Source organism: Salarias fasciatus, chromosome 6, assembly GCF_902148845.1.
Source record: "Salarias fasciatus chromosome 6, fSalaFa1.1, whole genome shotgun sequence".
Lineage (NCBI taxonomy): Eukaryota > Metazoa > Chordata > Actinopteri > Blenniiformes > Blenniidae > Salarias > Salarias fasciatus.
Genome location: NC_043750.1, coordinates 6,342,390 through 6,359,901, shown reverse-complemented (window position 1 = coordinate 6,359,901; position 17,512 = coordinate 6,342,390). Strand labels below are relative to the sequence as shown.

General features: G+C 44.4%; 1 protein-coding gene across 1 annotated transcript; it reads right to left on the bottom strand.

Annotated features, from left to right (window-relative positions):
* Positions 1–2,264: 2,264 nt before the first annotated feature.
* On the bottom strand, positions 2,265–17,089 carry stx10 (syntaxin 10). The gene is made up of 9 exons (XM_030093168.1): positions 17,010–17,089; positions 16,495–16,570; positions 14,010–14,103; positions 13,103–13,197; positions 11,877–11,939; positions 11,123–11,224; positions 7,701–7,807; positions 6,909–7,003; positions 2,265–4,930 (listed from the first exon to the last, which is right to left on the bottom strand). Exons 1-9 carry the CDS (start codon positions 17,042–17,044, stop codon positions 4,854–4,856), a joined length of 744 nt encoding a protein of 247 aa, XP_029949028.1. The 5' UTR covers positions 17,045–17,089; the 3' UTR covers positions 2,265–4,853.
* Between the last annotated feature and the right edge of the window lie 423 nt (positions 17,090–17,512).

Below are 17,512 nucleotides of genomic sequence, written 5' to 3'. Positions count from 1 at the left end.
TACGGAGTGAGTCGGATTCACTGACGGATCTGGCAACATCATCTGGAGAGCAGCCAACACTGTTTCAATATAAAATCAATATGAAAACGTGAGCTAATGGTAATTGATTCATTTGCAGTTAATTACAAGCAGTTGTTGAAGTTAATTTTTCACTCAGGCGCAGTTTAGTCATTGGATGACGTAACGTCCAATGGCAAAACAACTTCAAGAAAGAAAAAGGCTCGGAATCAGTCAAAGAAGCTATTGCCATTTTATCGGCGTTTTAATTAAAACATGTACCTGGACTTAATTTTGGTCAATCCAGTCAGTATTCAATATTCAAAATGAACTTATTCTAACCGACTTCTCTTTAAAGCCCAGCTTTAACATCACTGCTGTGTTAAAAGAGGAACTTCAGGTTTGCATTAAAATGAGCTCCTGTAGCGTTCTCGACTGTCGATTGTTAGAAACATCTAACATATGAACAAATGTTGGGTAAGAACATGCAAACAACCTTGACATGATCCAGAAATGTTCCATGTTTCATTGAAATGTTTGTACAGGGTTTCGTAATGTTTTCACAGAAAAATGCTTAAGTTGTTCCGTGACGCTGTTCTGCAGAAAGTTGTTTTTGTTTGAGTGAACTCAATGAAAAAAGGAACAGTGGTTCAGAAAAAGTTCTCCCGGAAACCTCCTCTGGTGTCACGTTTCGCCCCGTTGGTGCAGCGTTTGGATCAGACTGGAAAAGTAAGTGCAAAACTACATTTTGCCCATAAAATAAACTGGTGCAAAAGCTGCGAAATAATCCTCACGTCAGTGTTTTAGAAGAGACTGAATCAACTGAAATGCATGAAATTCAACCTTCAGCAGCTGTGGAACTGTAGGTGTACGTCCTCAGAAGGTGGAAGCAGCTTGTGTTGTACTTCCTGGTTCTGGACAGTCAAGCAAATTCCTCAACATTTCAGTTAAACACAAGGTTGTCACATAAAAAAAAAAAAAAAATTAATTTAAGCAAGTGAACTTTTCGTTTTGTTATTGTCATGTTTTGATGTAAAGCATCAAAATGTAACTAAACATTTTTACATAGTGCTTTCCCTACAGCGAAGTTGTCGTGAGTCCTTGATTCCAAACTATATATCTGATATTAGTTCTGTGTAGCAGTTCTATCTACATGTATGTACTAATAAACACTAATAGACACTTTTTACTTTGCTTGTTTAGAGTCAAAGTCGTCTAAATTGTTAAAGTGAAACAAAGTCTAATGAAAGTCACGCCCGCTGACGCACGGCCCATCCCTCACTTCTTGGTTTCGTGGAGAGCTGCAGTCCATCAGAGAGAAACTGTCTTCTGGTCGTCACTGGACTAACGCGAAGAGACACCATCACTCACAGCCAGCGACATTTTTAGACTCTGTTGATGCTTAACCCAACAAGTGTTGAGAAAACACTGACGCAGAGAAACCACGCAAACTTTAGACAGACGGCCCTCGTCAACGAACGCGAGGTGAACTGGTCGATACCGGCACAGTGGATGGAACCTTTGGTCTTTAGTTTCCTCTGGAATGGAGTGATGGGTGAGCGTCCGATGCCGTCAGGGCCGGTCTCTCACTCCCGCCGAGTTTCACAGGATTTTCTGTCACGCGTGCGAAGCCGTCGGTCTCCTGACTGCTGGCCGGTTTATTTTCAGAAGCGCTCGCAGCTCCTGCGTGCGGCGGGTGCTCGTCGGCATAATCCCACATGACGGTCCCGCTTTCGGAACGCGCTGTTTTGACGTTTCCATTTTGAAGAGCGGCCGCAGAGGGAGCTCGCTGACAGGAGACGTGAACCACAACAACAAACACGCTGATATTTCATTAAGGAACAGGTTTTATTGTACCTTTAAAACCAGACTGAACAGTTTTAAAGAAGCTCTGAATGACGGCAGGTGTGACTGGCTGGATCTGGACGTGGAGCTGAGGCTAGGCGCAGTGTACCGGTTCTCGGTATGAGGAGGATGAGCCCACCCTCACGGAACTTCACACACATCTAAGACCTCAGACCTGCTGGAAAAGGCATCCCACACCGAGAAGCACCCAAAGCAGGTCACATGTTCGAACCTTTAAAAAGAAAAGTCAGGATTTCACCTGAGAGTACCGAAGACAATGAAACTGTCGAGTTTTGAAGAGAGGCCCAAGAAACGGTGAGGAACTCTCACTTCAACTTTTGCGGCTGTTTTCTTAGAAATGATCTAAATCTGACAAATCGAGCCAAAAAGCACTTTGTCAATTTAAAGCAAATACAACAAAAGCGTTCACATTTCTCTTTATTAGACAATCATAAATAGATGGACTTTCATTCCAGGTGATGCTTACCATTCTAAAACTAGAGTTTTAAACCACAGAACGTTCCAAAACCTTCTAGAACCCTCATATTGTGGATCTCAGACATTCTAGAACTCTCACAAAACTGCACCAGTACCCATCTCGGTCCCTGCTGTTCTGCGGCTGTCGAAAACTCGAGTGTGCGATATTAAAAAAAACACAGACTGATGTTTCTACACGTGCAAATGTAGCTGATTAAGAAGGACTGAGCAAAATTATTTGTCTCAAAAAAAAAAAAAAAGAGCGTAACGGTGAACTCGGTAGTGAGACGGGTTGTTGTGAGGTGTGACAGAGCGTCAGGGCCATAAGACTGCAGCCAAAACGTTAAAAAGTGGAGATCAAACCTCCTAATGAGAGAACAATCGCCCTGAAGAGTCCGTTTCTGCACACCACACACATTCTCACCATTTCTGTATTAAAAAAAAAATTCACCTGTTCAGTTTTCATTTCAACATCTCAACCTTATTCTCAATATATTGAATATTCCACCCCCCAAAAGTCATTTCAAAAGTCATCCAGGTATTATTAAAATGTCGAAATCTTTCAACAGGTTGCACTGTCTAAACTTCTCTCAGCCTTCTCTCGCCGCGGTATTTTGATAAACGTCACATTATCCACAACAGTGTAAGACTGACTGGTTAACATTTCAACTTTTCCTTTTTATTCTAATATAAAACCACTTGACCTTAAAGTGATTCTCACGCCTCGTCATCATTCACTTATCCTTAACTTAAATCATTTTATCAAAATCTCTGCTTCGGGAAGAAAGTTTCATCTCATTATTTCAAATTTAGTCTTCAGTCACTATTTAGATGTTTTCAGTCTGGAATTCTAACACTGAACACAAAAGTAAAGCTCATACAGATTAAATGAAACTGAGGCATTGTGCTATTGTTGCTTGAACTCATATCTGGAAAGGCAAACGGACGTCTGGACAGGAGAAATTAATCAGCAACCCAGACGACGACTGGAATTGATCATGTTTTAGATTCTTTAACTTATTTCACAGGAGGAAGATTTTAAGGAATATTTTCTTGTGTTGGTAATAAAACTTGTCAGACTGCACCTTTAACGTAACCCTGACTTGTGCAACAGATTCTTCGAAAAAGCCACTCTATTGGTTTTTTTCAAAGCCGGATTAGGTGAAATTAAAACATGGCATCACCAAGTAAAAATCAAACTTCTCCAAATGGAAAGACATTTTCTACCAAACCTTCACAGAGCGCTGCTCTGCTGAGGGAGATCTCCGAGGTGTGGAAACCACACGTCTGCTCCATTTCCTCTCAAAACCTTTTTCCAAGCTTTTAGTTAAACCCCCCCCCCCCCCCTCCACTCAAGCACTGAGGAAATGTGGGCTTGAATATGCAGAAGCACATTAAAACACAAGTAAAGCTACTGAGAGCTGCTCCTCGCCTTCATCGCACACAAACCGACACCTGACCCCCGTGAGAGAAACAAATATATATTTACTGAATGAACATTAAAAACAACAATTCATATTTGGATTAAAAATAAAATAAAGTACTGAGGAAGTACAGGGATTATTTGTATTTACACACAAAAAAAAAATGCATGATATTTAATAATGAAACACTGCAACCTTCCATTGTTTGTGTGCGTATGTGAGACACAAAGAAGGAAGATAAGCCGGATGTCCAGCAGGGGGCGCTGGAAGCCTGACTCTGGGCCTGGCGCGCACGCTTCCTGCCCAGCAACTATTCCACCGCTCATTAGCCAACGCTTCAGGATGAAAGAGGCCGTTTCTCAATGCCTGGTGAGACGAACGGAGCCTCAGCCAATCGCACGGGGCGGCTGCAGACCTGACTTCACCCCACAATGGGTGTGTGTGTGTGTGTGTGTGTGTGTGTGTGTGTGTGTGTGTGTGGAAATGAGACAGTTTGTTAGACACTGACGGCCTTCATACAGAGCGGCTGGATGACGATGGAGGCGTGTATATCTGTAGTTCTGATGGATCGCGGCACGCGGCCGTTCTCAGGGGTGGAGGTGGAGGGGCGGGGGGGTGAGAGAGAGAGAGGGGAAGGGGGGGGGCGTCGATCCGACAGTACCAAAAGAAGCCGTCACACTTCCGACAGTTCCCTCATTTCCCCTCCCCGATTCTTCGGTAGGCACGTGAACGTACTGCACATTTGAAAAACGGTATAAAAATATAATTAAGGCAACACTGAACTCCCCCCACCCCATCCCTCCCTATCCCCCAACCCCCCCTTCACAACCCCCCCTTGGCTGCTCCGGTGGGCTTCCAACACCAACATGTAGTTTAACAGGTAGCAAATGCTCCTTCTCAACTCAGCAGCGTCTAGTCAGTACCGTGACTTCCTTTCACTCGGTTCACCCTCCCCACGTTAAAAAAAAAAAAACAAAAAACAGCAGCTTTTGTCCTCGGAGTGAAGGAAGGAAGAGGAGGAGTGGGTGTGGGGGGGTGGCGTCCCTTCGATGTGTCCGTCCCGCCCCGACACGGAGGAGAGGGTGAAGTATCGGCCGGACGTCGCTCACGTCAGAGCGCGAAGAAGAGGATGAGGACCACGATGAGGATGGCGACCAGCACGCCGATGGCGCACCACTGTCTGCGACCTGTAGGGGGCGGAGGAGGGGGGGGCAGGTGATGTCGACTTCAGATAAACAGAGGTGAGCCGGGACGCGAGGAGCCGCAGAGACTCTGAGTCATGCAGGCAGCGCGACTTTGTGACGCCAGTGTTACGCAATTAAACTCTACGAGCTTACCTTCTCTATTTATAGGAGCAGAACTCAACACAACCGCCAGCTGCAGCGACCCAAACCCAGGCGGACGCTTCTACAACCCCCCCCCCCAGACATCTGCTTTAATTCCACAACTCCAGAAACACTAAAACGTCCCTCTGATGATCAACAACTCAATGCGTCACAAACTGACTGTACGACGACACTCCTTTAACCAGTCTGATTAAATGGATCCGGTTGTTCTGTTTACATGAATGAAGTGATCAGACTGATGTGCCTGTTTAGATCTTTCAAGTTCATGGATCAATCCCATAATGCTTTGCTTGGTGACATGCATTTGTAGTCTCACATCCACCAGTAGTAGATACAGATGTGAAAGGTCAACCGATCGAGGTTGCTGGGTTTCTTTTTCAGTCCCTTCCAAAGCTGCCTGACGTAGCGTTACGTAACAAACAAAGCTCCGACTGTGGGAATCAATCGAACGGAGTTTACATGAAATCTAAAATCATAAACAGAGTTAGACCGCCTGACGCAATCAGAGACCGGTCTACTCAGACGAGTTTACACGACTCCATCTCAATAGGATGTTTGATTGTCAAACTCACGCGCCTCCTAGCGCTAACAATACATAAACTAAGTACCATCTTTAACTATTTAGAGTCCGCTCCTCATTCTGAGTTAAGTGTCTGTTATAAAGCTACTGTTTTCCACAGTTTGGTTCTGGAGAGCAAAAATAATCAATAAATGTGTCTCCACTGGACAAACCTCAATCTCACGTTCAGGTTTTAATCTCTAACCCGGTAAAAAGCGGGGATGAAGTAACAAATTAATAATACGTTACTGATATTAAGTAGATTCTTTTGGTTACTTGTATGAAACCTACTCCGCGACCTTTAAAGTCAAAAGTCACCACAGAGTACAGCTGAGTGTGAATTTATATTCCAACCTTTCCATCTGCGTCTGTGATAAAGCCATCCAATCGTGACCGCACTAATTAATCTGTAATGAAAGGAAAGGAAGCTCCACCAAAGCACAGCAGCAAACAGAGCTGGAGCTAACAAACCAACAGCAGAGTAAAAAGTTATTTATGGACTTAAGAACTTGAGCCAAAATGGAGACAGAAGACAACACCGCAAAGGGTGAAAAAGGAGAAAGGATGAGTTCCAGCGGTCGAACCTGGAGGAATGTTTCACCAACAGGTATGATACTGCTTTCTTATTTTTCATGTGTTTTCACTAGAACACATATTACATCTATTGAAAATGAGAAATATCTCGTTAGCTTGTTGGTTAAGAGGGTCAATAACGATCCAAACGCAGGCTGACATTCAGACTGGGAAACAGGCCATGAGCACCAGGCCTCTTCTCTCCTCAGTGAAAATGTTTTCCTGTGATCAGCAATAAACACCTCCTCCCATTTCAAACTGCTGTGTGTCGATTCAAAAACATTCCTGTTCTTCTTTTAACAAGATAAGTTCCTGCTTTAGAGCGACACTTGGTGGAAGCTTTTCTCTGTATTGTTCATCTGAGAAACGTTCTTCAACCGCAGACATTTCATCAGGTGAATCAAATAAAAATGTCTGATATTGACGACGCAATAAAACATCCTTTGAGTTGTTTTTTAAAGCGTAATTTGTACTAAGCACCAGTTGTATTTGAGTACAATTTAAGCAATGGAGCAGTATTTATACTTCAATCATAAAATCTAATTCATCTGAGAGATACCTGTGTGTGTGCTTGTGTGTGTGTGCTTGTGTGTGTGTGCTTGTGTGTGTGTGTGTGTGTGTGTGTGTGTGTGTGTGTGTGTGTGTGTGTGTGTGTGTGTGTGTGTGTGTGTGTGTGTGTGAACTCACTGCTGGTCATGTGTGACACTTTCTCCAGCTTCTTCAGCACAGAGTCCATGCGTGAAGACGTCTGGTCCATCTCGTCTCCGAAATCTCCCAACATGCTGGAAAAAAAGAGAGCGCGAGTTTAAAAACTCAAAGTGACGACTGAGTCACTCGGAGTTATTGGAAGTGGAATGAGAAGTGTGTGAATGATGCACAAATATTTAGTCTGAATTGCCTGGGAGGCTAAAAGCGCTCGATATGCTGAAGATCTGCAGAAAACTAGATTCTAGTGACCACTCCTCTGACTCACAGCAGCAGCGGCTCCAGTCTGATCGGGCAAACCGAGGTTGGAAAACTTCAGTTTTACAGAAGACATCCTCTGCTCCCTCCAACGCCTTTCATCAAAGAGCTTCTCTGAGTTATTTATACGGCTGTTCTCGTGTGTCGAGGACTTCACACAGAATGCAGCACTTCCTCTGCTGGCAGACTGCGGCCGTCAGATGAGGAGGAAAATAGCTGCTGATTAATTCCCTGCCTGACGGACTGACTAACGGAGAGGCTCGTGCCAGCGAGCGACCCGGCCTGACGCGTACTGTTGATGCTTGCGGGACACTTTCACGTGGGCGATGAAGCGCCGCAGCCAGGGAGGAAGCTAACTGGAACCAAAACACCCGGGACGCTTTCGGATTCCACAAATTCAGAATGAAGCCGAACACTCCAAATATCGGTGTGTCACAGTGAAAATAATTCAGCAATTCCCATGTACCTCCCAGCTTGGTTTCAATGACACTGGTGTTTGCATGCAGGGACACTCACACAGCCTGCTCATCCAGCTCGTCTCCGATCCGCCCCGACATGTCTTTCAGGACTCTGATGCTGCCCGACACCAGCTCCAGCTGCTCGTCCTGCTCCTGAATGATCAGCTACACACACAAAACACACACACACGAACAGACACAGAAACCCGTTTTCAAATCAATGGTTTCTTTGAATTTTTTTTTTCTGCTATTTACTTGGTGATTTGTCGGACCAGATTGGTCCACGGGCCTTACGTTTGACACCCAGCGTTTGCAATAGCCTTCATTTATCCTAACCTGAAAGTGAGTTATCCCTGAAAGTTCACCTGAAACCTAAAAGTCAGCCTGACGGGAGAGCAGAGCTCGTCAGGTGGGATTTTTTTTTTTTTTCAACTTAAATTTTTATTGAAACATTTTTTTACAAAAGATGAACACTCCACACACATGCAAACAAAAACACCCATAGACGAAAAAGAGAGAGAAAAAAAAAACAAGACAGAAAAGGAAAGAAAAAAAAAAAAAAAAAAAAAACACGGCAGAACAAACGACAGTGGCATAGAAGTTCCCTCTGTTACTAATGTGTGCAGCATCACCCTGCTCTTGAAATGAAGTATCCTAAACTATGGTGTCGTCCCCTTTCCGTTTATATTCAATCCATTTTTCCCACTTAGATTGAAACTTCCCCTCCTGTAACCTCAATATGTGTGTAAGCCTATCTATGTCAAATATTCCCTCCACTATTCTCATCCACTGCTCCTTTGTAGGTGGTTCAATTTTGCACCATTCCCGTGTTATACTCTTCCTACTAGCAGCAAGCAGTGCCTTTACAAGATAGATATCCTGACCCTGAATATTTCCTTCAGTTAGATTCCCTAAGTATAGTACTGAGCCCATCTTGGATATGTTATAGCCTAAAATCTCCTTTAATACTCCCCACACTCCTTCCCAAAAACCTTCTAGTTTTGAGCACTTCCAAAATATGTGAGTATGGTCTGCCTCCTCCTGTCCACATAACCTCCAACACTTCTTCTGTTCTGGGAGATACCTCCCTTTTATCTTTGGGGTTATGAAGAATCTGATGATGTTTTTCCAGCTGAACTCCCGCCACAATCTTGAGGCAGTGGTTGAATGTTGCATCTTACAGACATTATACCATTCTTCTTCTGTCATCTCAACTTCAAGTTCTTGTTCCCACTTTTCTTTTATATATAATGTTGAGTTCCGCCTACTCTTAACCAGACCTTGATACAGTGTTGAAATCACCCTTCCCATCTTTCCTTTATATGCATCCGTTAATACCTTAATTACTCCATTTTGCTCTGTGGACATATCTGTTTTTATTGCCCTTGCATAATAATCTCTTGTCTGCAAATATCTAAAAAAGTCATTTTTTCCTAAACCAAAATTGTCTTTTAAATGTTGAAAACTCATTATTTCCCCTTTTTCTATAATTTTACATATTGCTGTGATGCCTTCTCTTGCCCATCTCTGAAAACCAGTGCAGGTGGGATTTTAACCAGCGGTCTCCGTTTGGATTCTGCTGGCGGGTGGAAACATGTTCGCAGCGTTTGTTCATGTCTGCAGCTCACGAATCATCAACACACTCAACAGCTGAGTGTTTGTGGAATTTGCATGAATGTATCACATAAAAAAAAAAAGAAAAAGAAAAAGAAACCCACATAGTTCCAGAATTTCTTCCACACAAGAAGCTGTTTAACTCATTGAGCAGGAGCTTCAGTCGTAAACGTCTCACTCATATTTACACTCCGATACTCTAATTGTTATTGTTGATAGCAAATTATTTTCTGGGTGTGTGTGTGTGTGTGTGTGTGTGTGTGTGTGTGCCATAGGATCAGACTATCCAGTTAGATTGGGAGAACATGGTCACAGTGAACTTCCTGTGTGGTTTTACAAATTTCTCCTCGGTCCTCACACACATACACACACACACACACACGAAACACACACACACCTTTGTTGACTCATAACTAAATGAATTTCTTGGATTAAGCATTTTTTTGTTTTCACATTTGTGTTTCATAGGCAACAAGTCTTTTCATGACGGATGAAGCTCCGCAGCAGAGTCAGGACCTAGTAAGAAATGATTGCTGGTGATTCAGCGTGCGGGTATGCACGGCGTTAGCTGACTGTTGACGCGGGCGCTGTGGTAACGGACCATCCCATGGTGAACTGGTGCTACTGGAGCTGGTGACAAACACAGAGATCACCCCTGATTAACACCTAGAAAATGATTATTTATTTAACTAGAAACACCTGCAGGGATGTCAAACATAAGGCCCGTGGGCCAAAACCAGCTCACAATAGGCTCCAAAGTGGTCTGCCAAACCACCAAGCAAAGAGTCGAAATTTCCATGAGAGCATTTTTTTTTTTCCTTCTAAGAGTAGCGGACACAACACGACCCTGAGGCCTGAGCGGAGACATCGGTGACGCTGCCATGACAGCGAGCGACTTCGTTGCGATGAAACTAGCCTCAAAGAAATTCTGTATAGATATAGATAAATAAAATCTAAATAAAATGTCCCAAATCATGTTTCGCCACATTAATTCAATATTACAGAGTCAGCAATGGAAACAGATTTTCAGTCTGAACCATTAAAACAAAAACAAAAATATGTAGGACAAAAGACCAGACACCAGAGTAAACGGCTGCGCCAGCGGTGGGAACCGCAGGCCGATACGTGACGGAACGTGACTCTGAACTGTGAGAAGCCGATCAAACCCAGATCGCACCGCTTCTGACCTGAAATCGAAAATGAAAAACCCCTGACACAGTTTCAGCTCTGCCTGCGACTCCATGACACAGAGATGACGAGCACGTGTCGGCTGTGAACACTCCTCCACACGGACGGTCGAGTCACCCTGACTTTCAGACTCTCTCCCTCCACTTGACCGAGTCCCTGCTGTTCTTGAAGCACGTTTTCTCGTTCATGCGCCGAACCGAGCTGACGAGACGAGGAAAGGTCAGACGTTACTGCGGTGCCTCGTTTCACTGAATGGGAGCTACGAGCCGGCTCTGAATCTTCTTCTTTTCATTTCCCGGTAAAAACCGCAGCCTGACACAGGATGTGTGATGACACACTTTCATCGCTGGCCGCCACCGTCAGCCCACGCCGCAGGAAACCCAAAGTGACAGCGAGCAGACACTCGGCACCTGTGTTCAAATCTCTTCTCTTAGCGTGAAACAGACTCAGATCTCTTCATGAAGCCCATTTTCTCCTAAAGCCTCTTCATCGCCTGACAGGAGGAAACTCATTTTCTGTGTAAACACAAGTCAGGCTTCATACGTGACATCATTTGCCTTAACATCTCCACTTCCCTTTTCTTTTGAACCGGTCATTTTCCCCTCCCACAATGCACCTCTTCCCTCTTCCCATTTCTGCAGAAACGTCTCCGCTGTCCTTTCGGTTTTGTGGACCGACCTGCTGCTGCTCCTGCTGCTCCTGGATGTATCTGGAGTTTGCCGACACCAGATGAGCCTCCAGTCCGGTCGACCTGTCCTGGCCTGTCGAGGCCAGCAGAGTCTGGAAACACACACGTGATGAGAAGGACGAGCAAGGAAAAGTGTGTGTTAAGTGAGAGTGAATAAAAAAAAATGAAAAAAAAAAAGGCATTCACATAAACTAAATAGCAGTAGCAGTTTATAAACAGTTATGAAGGTTGAAAAATGAGAAAGAGGTTAAAGAGTTTGGTCATAAGTTTGATTTTACAAACGTAAACTTGCTTTTGTTGTGTCAGAGTAATCTGTCATTAAAGCAGCATCAAGACTCACTGAAAACAAACACAACTGTTGATAAAACCAGCAGGCTCCACGCCGTGTGAGATCTACTCATGCCTACAGTCTGTTTACATTCTCAAACCAGCGTGACGTTAAACACAGAAAAGGTTAAGTGGTGCGACTGAAGCCGAGATTCCTCCAGCTTTAAGAAAAGCCCCGAGTCACTTTCTGAGGTCTGACTGATAAAAAGCCAAAAAAAAAAAAAAAAAAAAACTCAAGATGAAAGAAAAAAAGCTGTTTAAACAGATTGAGATTCTAGGAAGTATCTTTCATAACGGCTTTTTCAGTCTAATTTTACAAAACGTCTCTGCCACACGCCAGAGTGTGGCTCAACCTGAGAGAGAGAGAATGTGTTCAGGAAGTGTTGGAGTTGTGTTGTTTCCTTGACACTGACCCACCTGCCTGTTCTTCTTCTCTGCCTGAGCCACAGCAGACGGGCTGGACAACTGCTCCTTCATGTCCTACACACACACACACACACAGAAATCATTTCCAGCTCCCGTTCTGACGGCGCGTGGACCGGGCCGGTAGGTGCACATGCCAGAGAAGCCTTTTGTTCTCTCTTTCTTTGTCTCGTATGACTCAGCTCTATTTTAGGACCTTTGGCTGAAAGTTGTGTTGGAAACACACAATTATTCTCTCTGGTGCCTGCAGCGTGCACGTGATTTCAGAACCATCAGAACCTGCGGGCGATGGGCAGCCGTTGCTTGGACTGCGCTCTCTGTCAGGGGTTTCCACAACACAGCGGCGGCCTCCCAGACTGTTTGTGTAACAGCGTCCGGTCTGAGGCAGCTCCCGGTAGCTAATGGAAACCGGCCTCAAAATACAACACACACACGTCCGCCGCGGCAGACAGTGAAGCGGCGAGTGGGCGGAGCTGACGTCGGCCGCAACCTGAGCCGGCGCTACGGAGACCGAGTGCTGCCGACGTCCGGTTGAAGCAGACCGGCGGCTTCACACGCCGAGCTCTGAGCGGCTCCTGAACCCAAAGCAGCTCCCCGGCACTGATTTACAGCCTGCTGCCGTCCGGGTTTCACTGCTCAGGTAACATCGCCGCAGCAGACTGTTCTGCCTTTTCACTGAAGTGACTGAACATACTCTAAATAAAGCCGCTGCAGCAGTGTGTGGAAAGATCCTGCACTCACATGACTTCCAGATGACTTCTGAAGTCCTCTGGCTGTCCAGATTCTTTTACTACTCCGTAAACATGAGGACTGCGTCTCTCTCAGTGACGTCCAGTGACGGATGGATGTTTGAAGCAGCCTCAAAACGATGCTTTGTCTTCATACTGTTCCATTTGATAAAATACACACTGAAAAGTCTACAAATCTATCCAGATAAGACATTCTTTTGGCTTGTGCTCAAACCCGCGACTCCGAGCAAAGCGATCACAGTGAAGCATTGTGAGGAGGAGATGAGCGCCGGGCCTCCTCAGGAGCAGGAAGTGGAACGTTTCTCAGAAACACAACACATTCTTTCAGGGTAACATTTTCCAGGGTTCTTAGAATCATTACGTACAAAAACATTTGGATCTTATTGAAGATGTGAAGCTGTTGTTCTGTTAAGTTTGGCTTTTTGAAATGTGCACTTTGTAAATTTGACTGTTGAGCATTCAAACGTTTACCTGCACAGATTTCCTGGTTCGCTCCACAAAGTCTCTTCTCTCCTGGAGTTCATTGTCGCCCAGTTTGAACTTCCCCGGGTTGGACTCCACGATGCCTGAGGCAGTCAAGGACTCGAACCCTCAACAAAGCCTCGACAGTGTCGAGCAGGGAACACGTCTTACTGGGAAAACCTGCAGGAGCTCATCTGGTCATGTGGCTGTGGTTGGATTTTGGGTGTTTGTTTACACAACAATGTTGCTCAGATACACTGAAAATGCAACTTTTGGGAAATGCTTCAACTCGGTGGGCAGATGAAGGGAAAAACAACTTGTTTTCCTCTCCTTACGATTGTCCATGTACACACTGTCATCAGTGTTCAAAGCAAATTTTTCTCTACGCGCACGAGTGTGGTTTTATTCTACAAACAATCAACAACACTGTGTTACAGTTTCTTTCAAAATGTTGCCATGTAAACGTGCAACTTTTTTAAAAACAAAAACATAAAAACAATTCATTTCCACTGAAGCGTTGTGTAAACAGGGCCTTAGAGTAAAAACTGGAAGGAGATTCAATATCTGAAACCAAATGAGGTTAGAATCAGCATTACTCACACTGACAGGACTTTAACCAAACAAAAGCAGCATTCTGCGATAAAACCTATCAAACAAGTCACGAGTCTCAGCGAAAGCCCTCCTCCAAATGTTCCTCTTTATCCAAACATTTCAAACCACATACTGCTTTCTTTTAGAGGTTCTGACCTTTAGGTAATTATCATGGAAATAAAGTGCATCTGACCTTCAGTGGATTAATAAATCCTCTGAGAGAAGAGGAAGGGAGGGTGTGAGAGTGACACAAAGGGTGTGTTTGTTTTAAAAAACGAACGGTCATGTGAAGATCCGGGCAGCCGGGTTCCTGCGTGGAGGATACTGATGGTTTCGCTGAGGTCCTCCAGGTCCCAGTCGATGGCTCGCAGGCAGTTTCGCAGCTCGTTGGTGCTCCAGTCCAGCTCGTCTCGGCTCACCTGAGACACAAAGATGTTTAACTACACACGAGAATCATAATCCTGCAGGTTTATCAATCGGCTGGACATGTGGGCCTCTTACATCTTCCTGTGAAGGCTTAAATCCACTCTAGCTCCAGATGTATTAAATTTCATTGTTCCCCGCTGAAGAAAATGGGTTAAAAGGCAGCAACCTAGCAACCACACAAGTCATCATTACATAACAAGATGCTGCCTTTTTAATAGATTTCAGGTTGAGCAATGTGCCCTACTTTTAAATTAAATCCAGCGCCTGAGGTTGAACGGCGCTGTGATGAATGGGAATATCAGGGGCAGCCGCTGATATTACGAAATCTTTTTGGTTTTTCAACAGTTTCTCAACAGGACTCAGATTCCAGATTACACTTGGGGAAATGGTTCACTCTTTAAAATCTATCTTTTACAGATTTGTTGCTTCAGTCTCAGAGGAAAACTACATTCTAAATTCTATACAACCTCTGGCTGATAGTTTATGAAAAGAAGAATCCCGAATATGTTGGAATATTGTGATAAATGCATGTTCTGAATGAACATTGAGGCCTCTTCCTACAACTCGCCGACATGTGCTGCCAAAAACAAGCTTCTCAGAAACCAGTCCTGTACCAATATCAACCTGCATCAGCAGTTCAAATCTCTATGGAAGCTTGAAAACAAGGGTGGCAAACATAAATTCATCTTCACCATGACCATTAACGCAATGTGCTGTGCAGCAGTTACAAGAACAGGGAAAAAGGCCACAAAGGAGAAATTATACCTGTTTTTGTGGCCAAGATGAATGCTGGAAGGGAGCAACTCACTACATAAGAGGATGAGAAACATAAGAATACACCAAGCTCTCCTTTTGTTGCGTATTAAAAATGTCATAAAGAGTGTTAAAACACACTCCGGCCACTTCTATCCTCCTGAGGGAATTCTGGTCCTTGATGCCAAGGCTACCATACGTACGGGCATTTAATGGAGAAGGAAGTTATTGACTGGATATAGAACACTGAAAGAGGTTCATCAAGGTCCCATCAATCTGAAACTCGGCGAGCGTTCTCAGACATAAGGCTCGTAGGTCAAATCCGGCCTGCGAGAGGTTCCAATCAAACCACCAAGCAAACGGTAAACATTTCACAGAAAACATACAACTCGCCTCAAAGCCAAGCTGTCTGGGTGAGTTCATGAACACATGCAAAATGAAACAGTCACTGAAGGTTTTTGGGGATATTTCACTGTCTCTGGACAAGAAGGCATCATGAAAAAGTGGTTTCATGTTTTGCTTTGTGTCTGAAATGCAGTGATTCAGAAGTGAAATTACAAAGTCAAGTACAGAAGACAGATAAGTACGTTACAAAAAATAAAAGCACATAAGAGTCATATAAAGCCACAATAAGGAAAACATGATCTAACCCTCCCTGCAGTGTGTTCAGTTTTACCCTCTGGTTTGGGATTTGTAAATAAGTAAGAACACAGAATTTTGAAGATATTGGTAAGATCAACCATGGAGAGTTGATTGCAAAGTGTCCCTTGATGTGGGACGCAAAATGAAATTCATTCAAGTGCTCTTCTAAAGATTGACGAAACTCAGAATAAAACAGATGCAAAGCAAATAAACTACTTGCTGACTTTTCTCATGGTTTCTCTCTCCGTTTTATTTTGTCTCATTTAGAGCAGTTAAGGGTCATTTACTGACACATTATATTTGAGTGGAATAATTCACATTTATCATTCTTTGAAGCCAAATGTTTTGGTCAGATTGAGCTATATTAAGGTAGTTTAATAAGGTAGATTCTTGTGCTACCATTTCTTCATTTTCAGGTCAATCTGACTGGTATTATGCTCATTTCTGTACCTCATGTCTCCTTTGGAAACTTTTCAGCACCTTATTCTGATCATCTCATGTATGAAGGTGGTGTACATAAATTCTATACAGATCGATTTTATATGTCTTAGAGACTGCTTTATGCTCTAATCATCTTAATCAGAATATCTTGGTCTCAGTTTCTCTGACATTCCACCTGAATGGCCATTAAACAACTCTTCGGTCCTTTCATGTGATGTATAGATCTGCTGTTGGTGCTTTAATGGAGATCCTTTGCCGATACTTTTCTTTTATTGTGAAAGCAGGACTTTGTGTTAAGATACTGTTTCTTTCACTGTGTGCTGATTGCAGTAAGAGCAACTCATTGATTGTCAAATGTGTTAAATACCAAAGGTTACATCATGATGACCAGAGCAGAGTGTGTGTGAGACCATCAGCCTTTTCATTCCAGCATGAGTGACACTGTGTCCATTTAAAAATGTGCACCTGGTTAATTGTCACGTGTGTAGTTCAGTCAAAGATGACACCATGACTATTGATCTGTGGATAAAGCAGTGTGAGACCCTCACCTGTGTGCCCTCCTGCAGGAGTTCCTCCCATCTGTCAAACAGGCCCCGGGCCCGGGTGAGGGCCTTCTGAACCTCCCTGGACACACAAACACATAAAAGAGGGAGTTACCGGTGCAGAAAGTTTAACTGTTTACCTCCAGCCTTCCCCGGCCACCTGGCTCTGCGTCGGGCTGCACTCTCTCTGCACACCCGCCCCTCGTTTCACCCGAACAAACAGCTCCCCAAACATCACAGCGGCTCGCAAACTACATGACAGCCGAGTCCCAACAAACACAGACACAAGGCCCGGAGCTCTCTGGAACCTCGGTGGGTTTTTACTGAAGCTTTACAGACATAAACACGCCGACCACCCTTAGCACCGATGCTAGCTAGCGCAGCTAGCCGCGGAGCTAACTTCTGTCGTGTAACTTTGTTTTCCTCAGAGGAGACAACATGTCGCCGCGCGACGCGGCTCTCCGCGCGCGGGCGCGTGCGACCGGCGTGACTTTCACGTGCTGTTTCATTGTCTTTCTCACCCTTTCACGACGAAAAACGGGTCTTCCAGCGACATGTTTCCGTCTTCCTCCGCGAGAGCGCACGCGCACTGCACACAGGCTCGTGGCCGGAGGGAAGGCCTCACAGGTCGCCATGGCAACAGCTGAGCAAACCATGCAGCTTTTTTTTTTCATGTAATTTAAGCATTAAAAGAAAAGTACAAAGCCAAGGAGTAACAAAAACCCACTTATTATCCCATTCTTGACGCGGACACGCAGTGGCTTTGACTGAAAATGCAGATGATTTTGTGTGGATGGAAAATTCCGACAGGAACTAGGGCAAAGTCAGCCGAGGACCATAATAGACCACCTAAATGCCCCTGACTGTTGTCGCCAAGGTGAAAAATCAACAAAGCTGCACATAATTTCCCATGGTATGTGCAACAAGACCAAATGTGCGTAATCTTTTCTTTCACATGGGCAAATTCAATCAGAAATGCATCCACGCAGATGAAAACTTGAAGCATTACCGGTTGGGAAAGTCC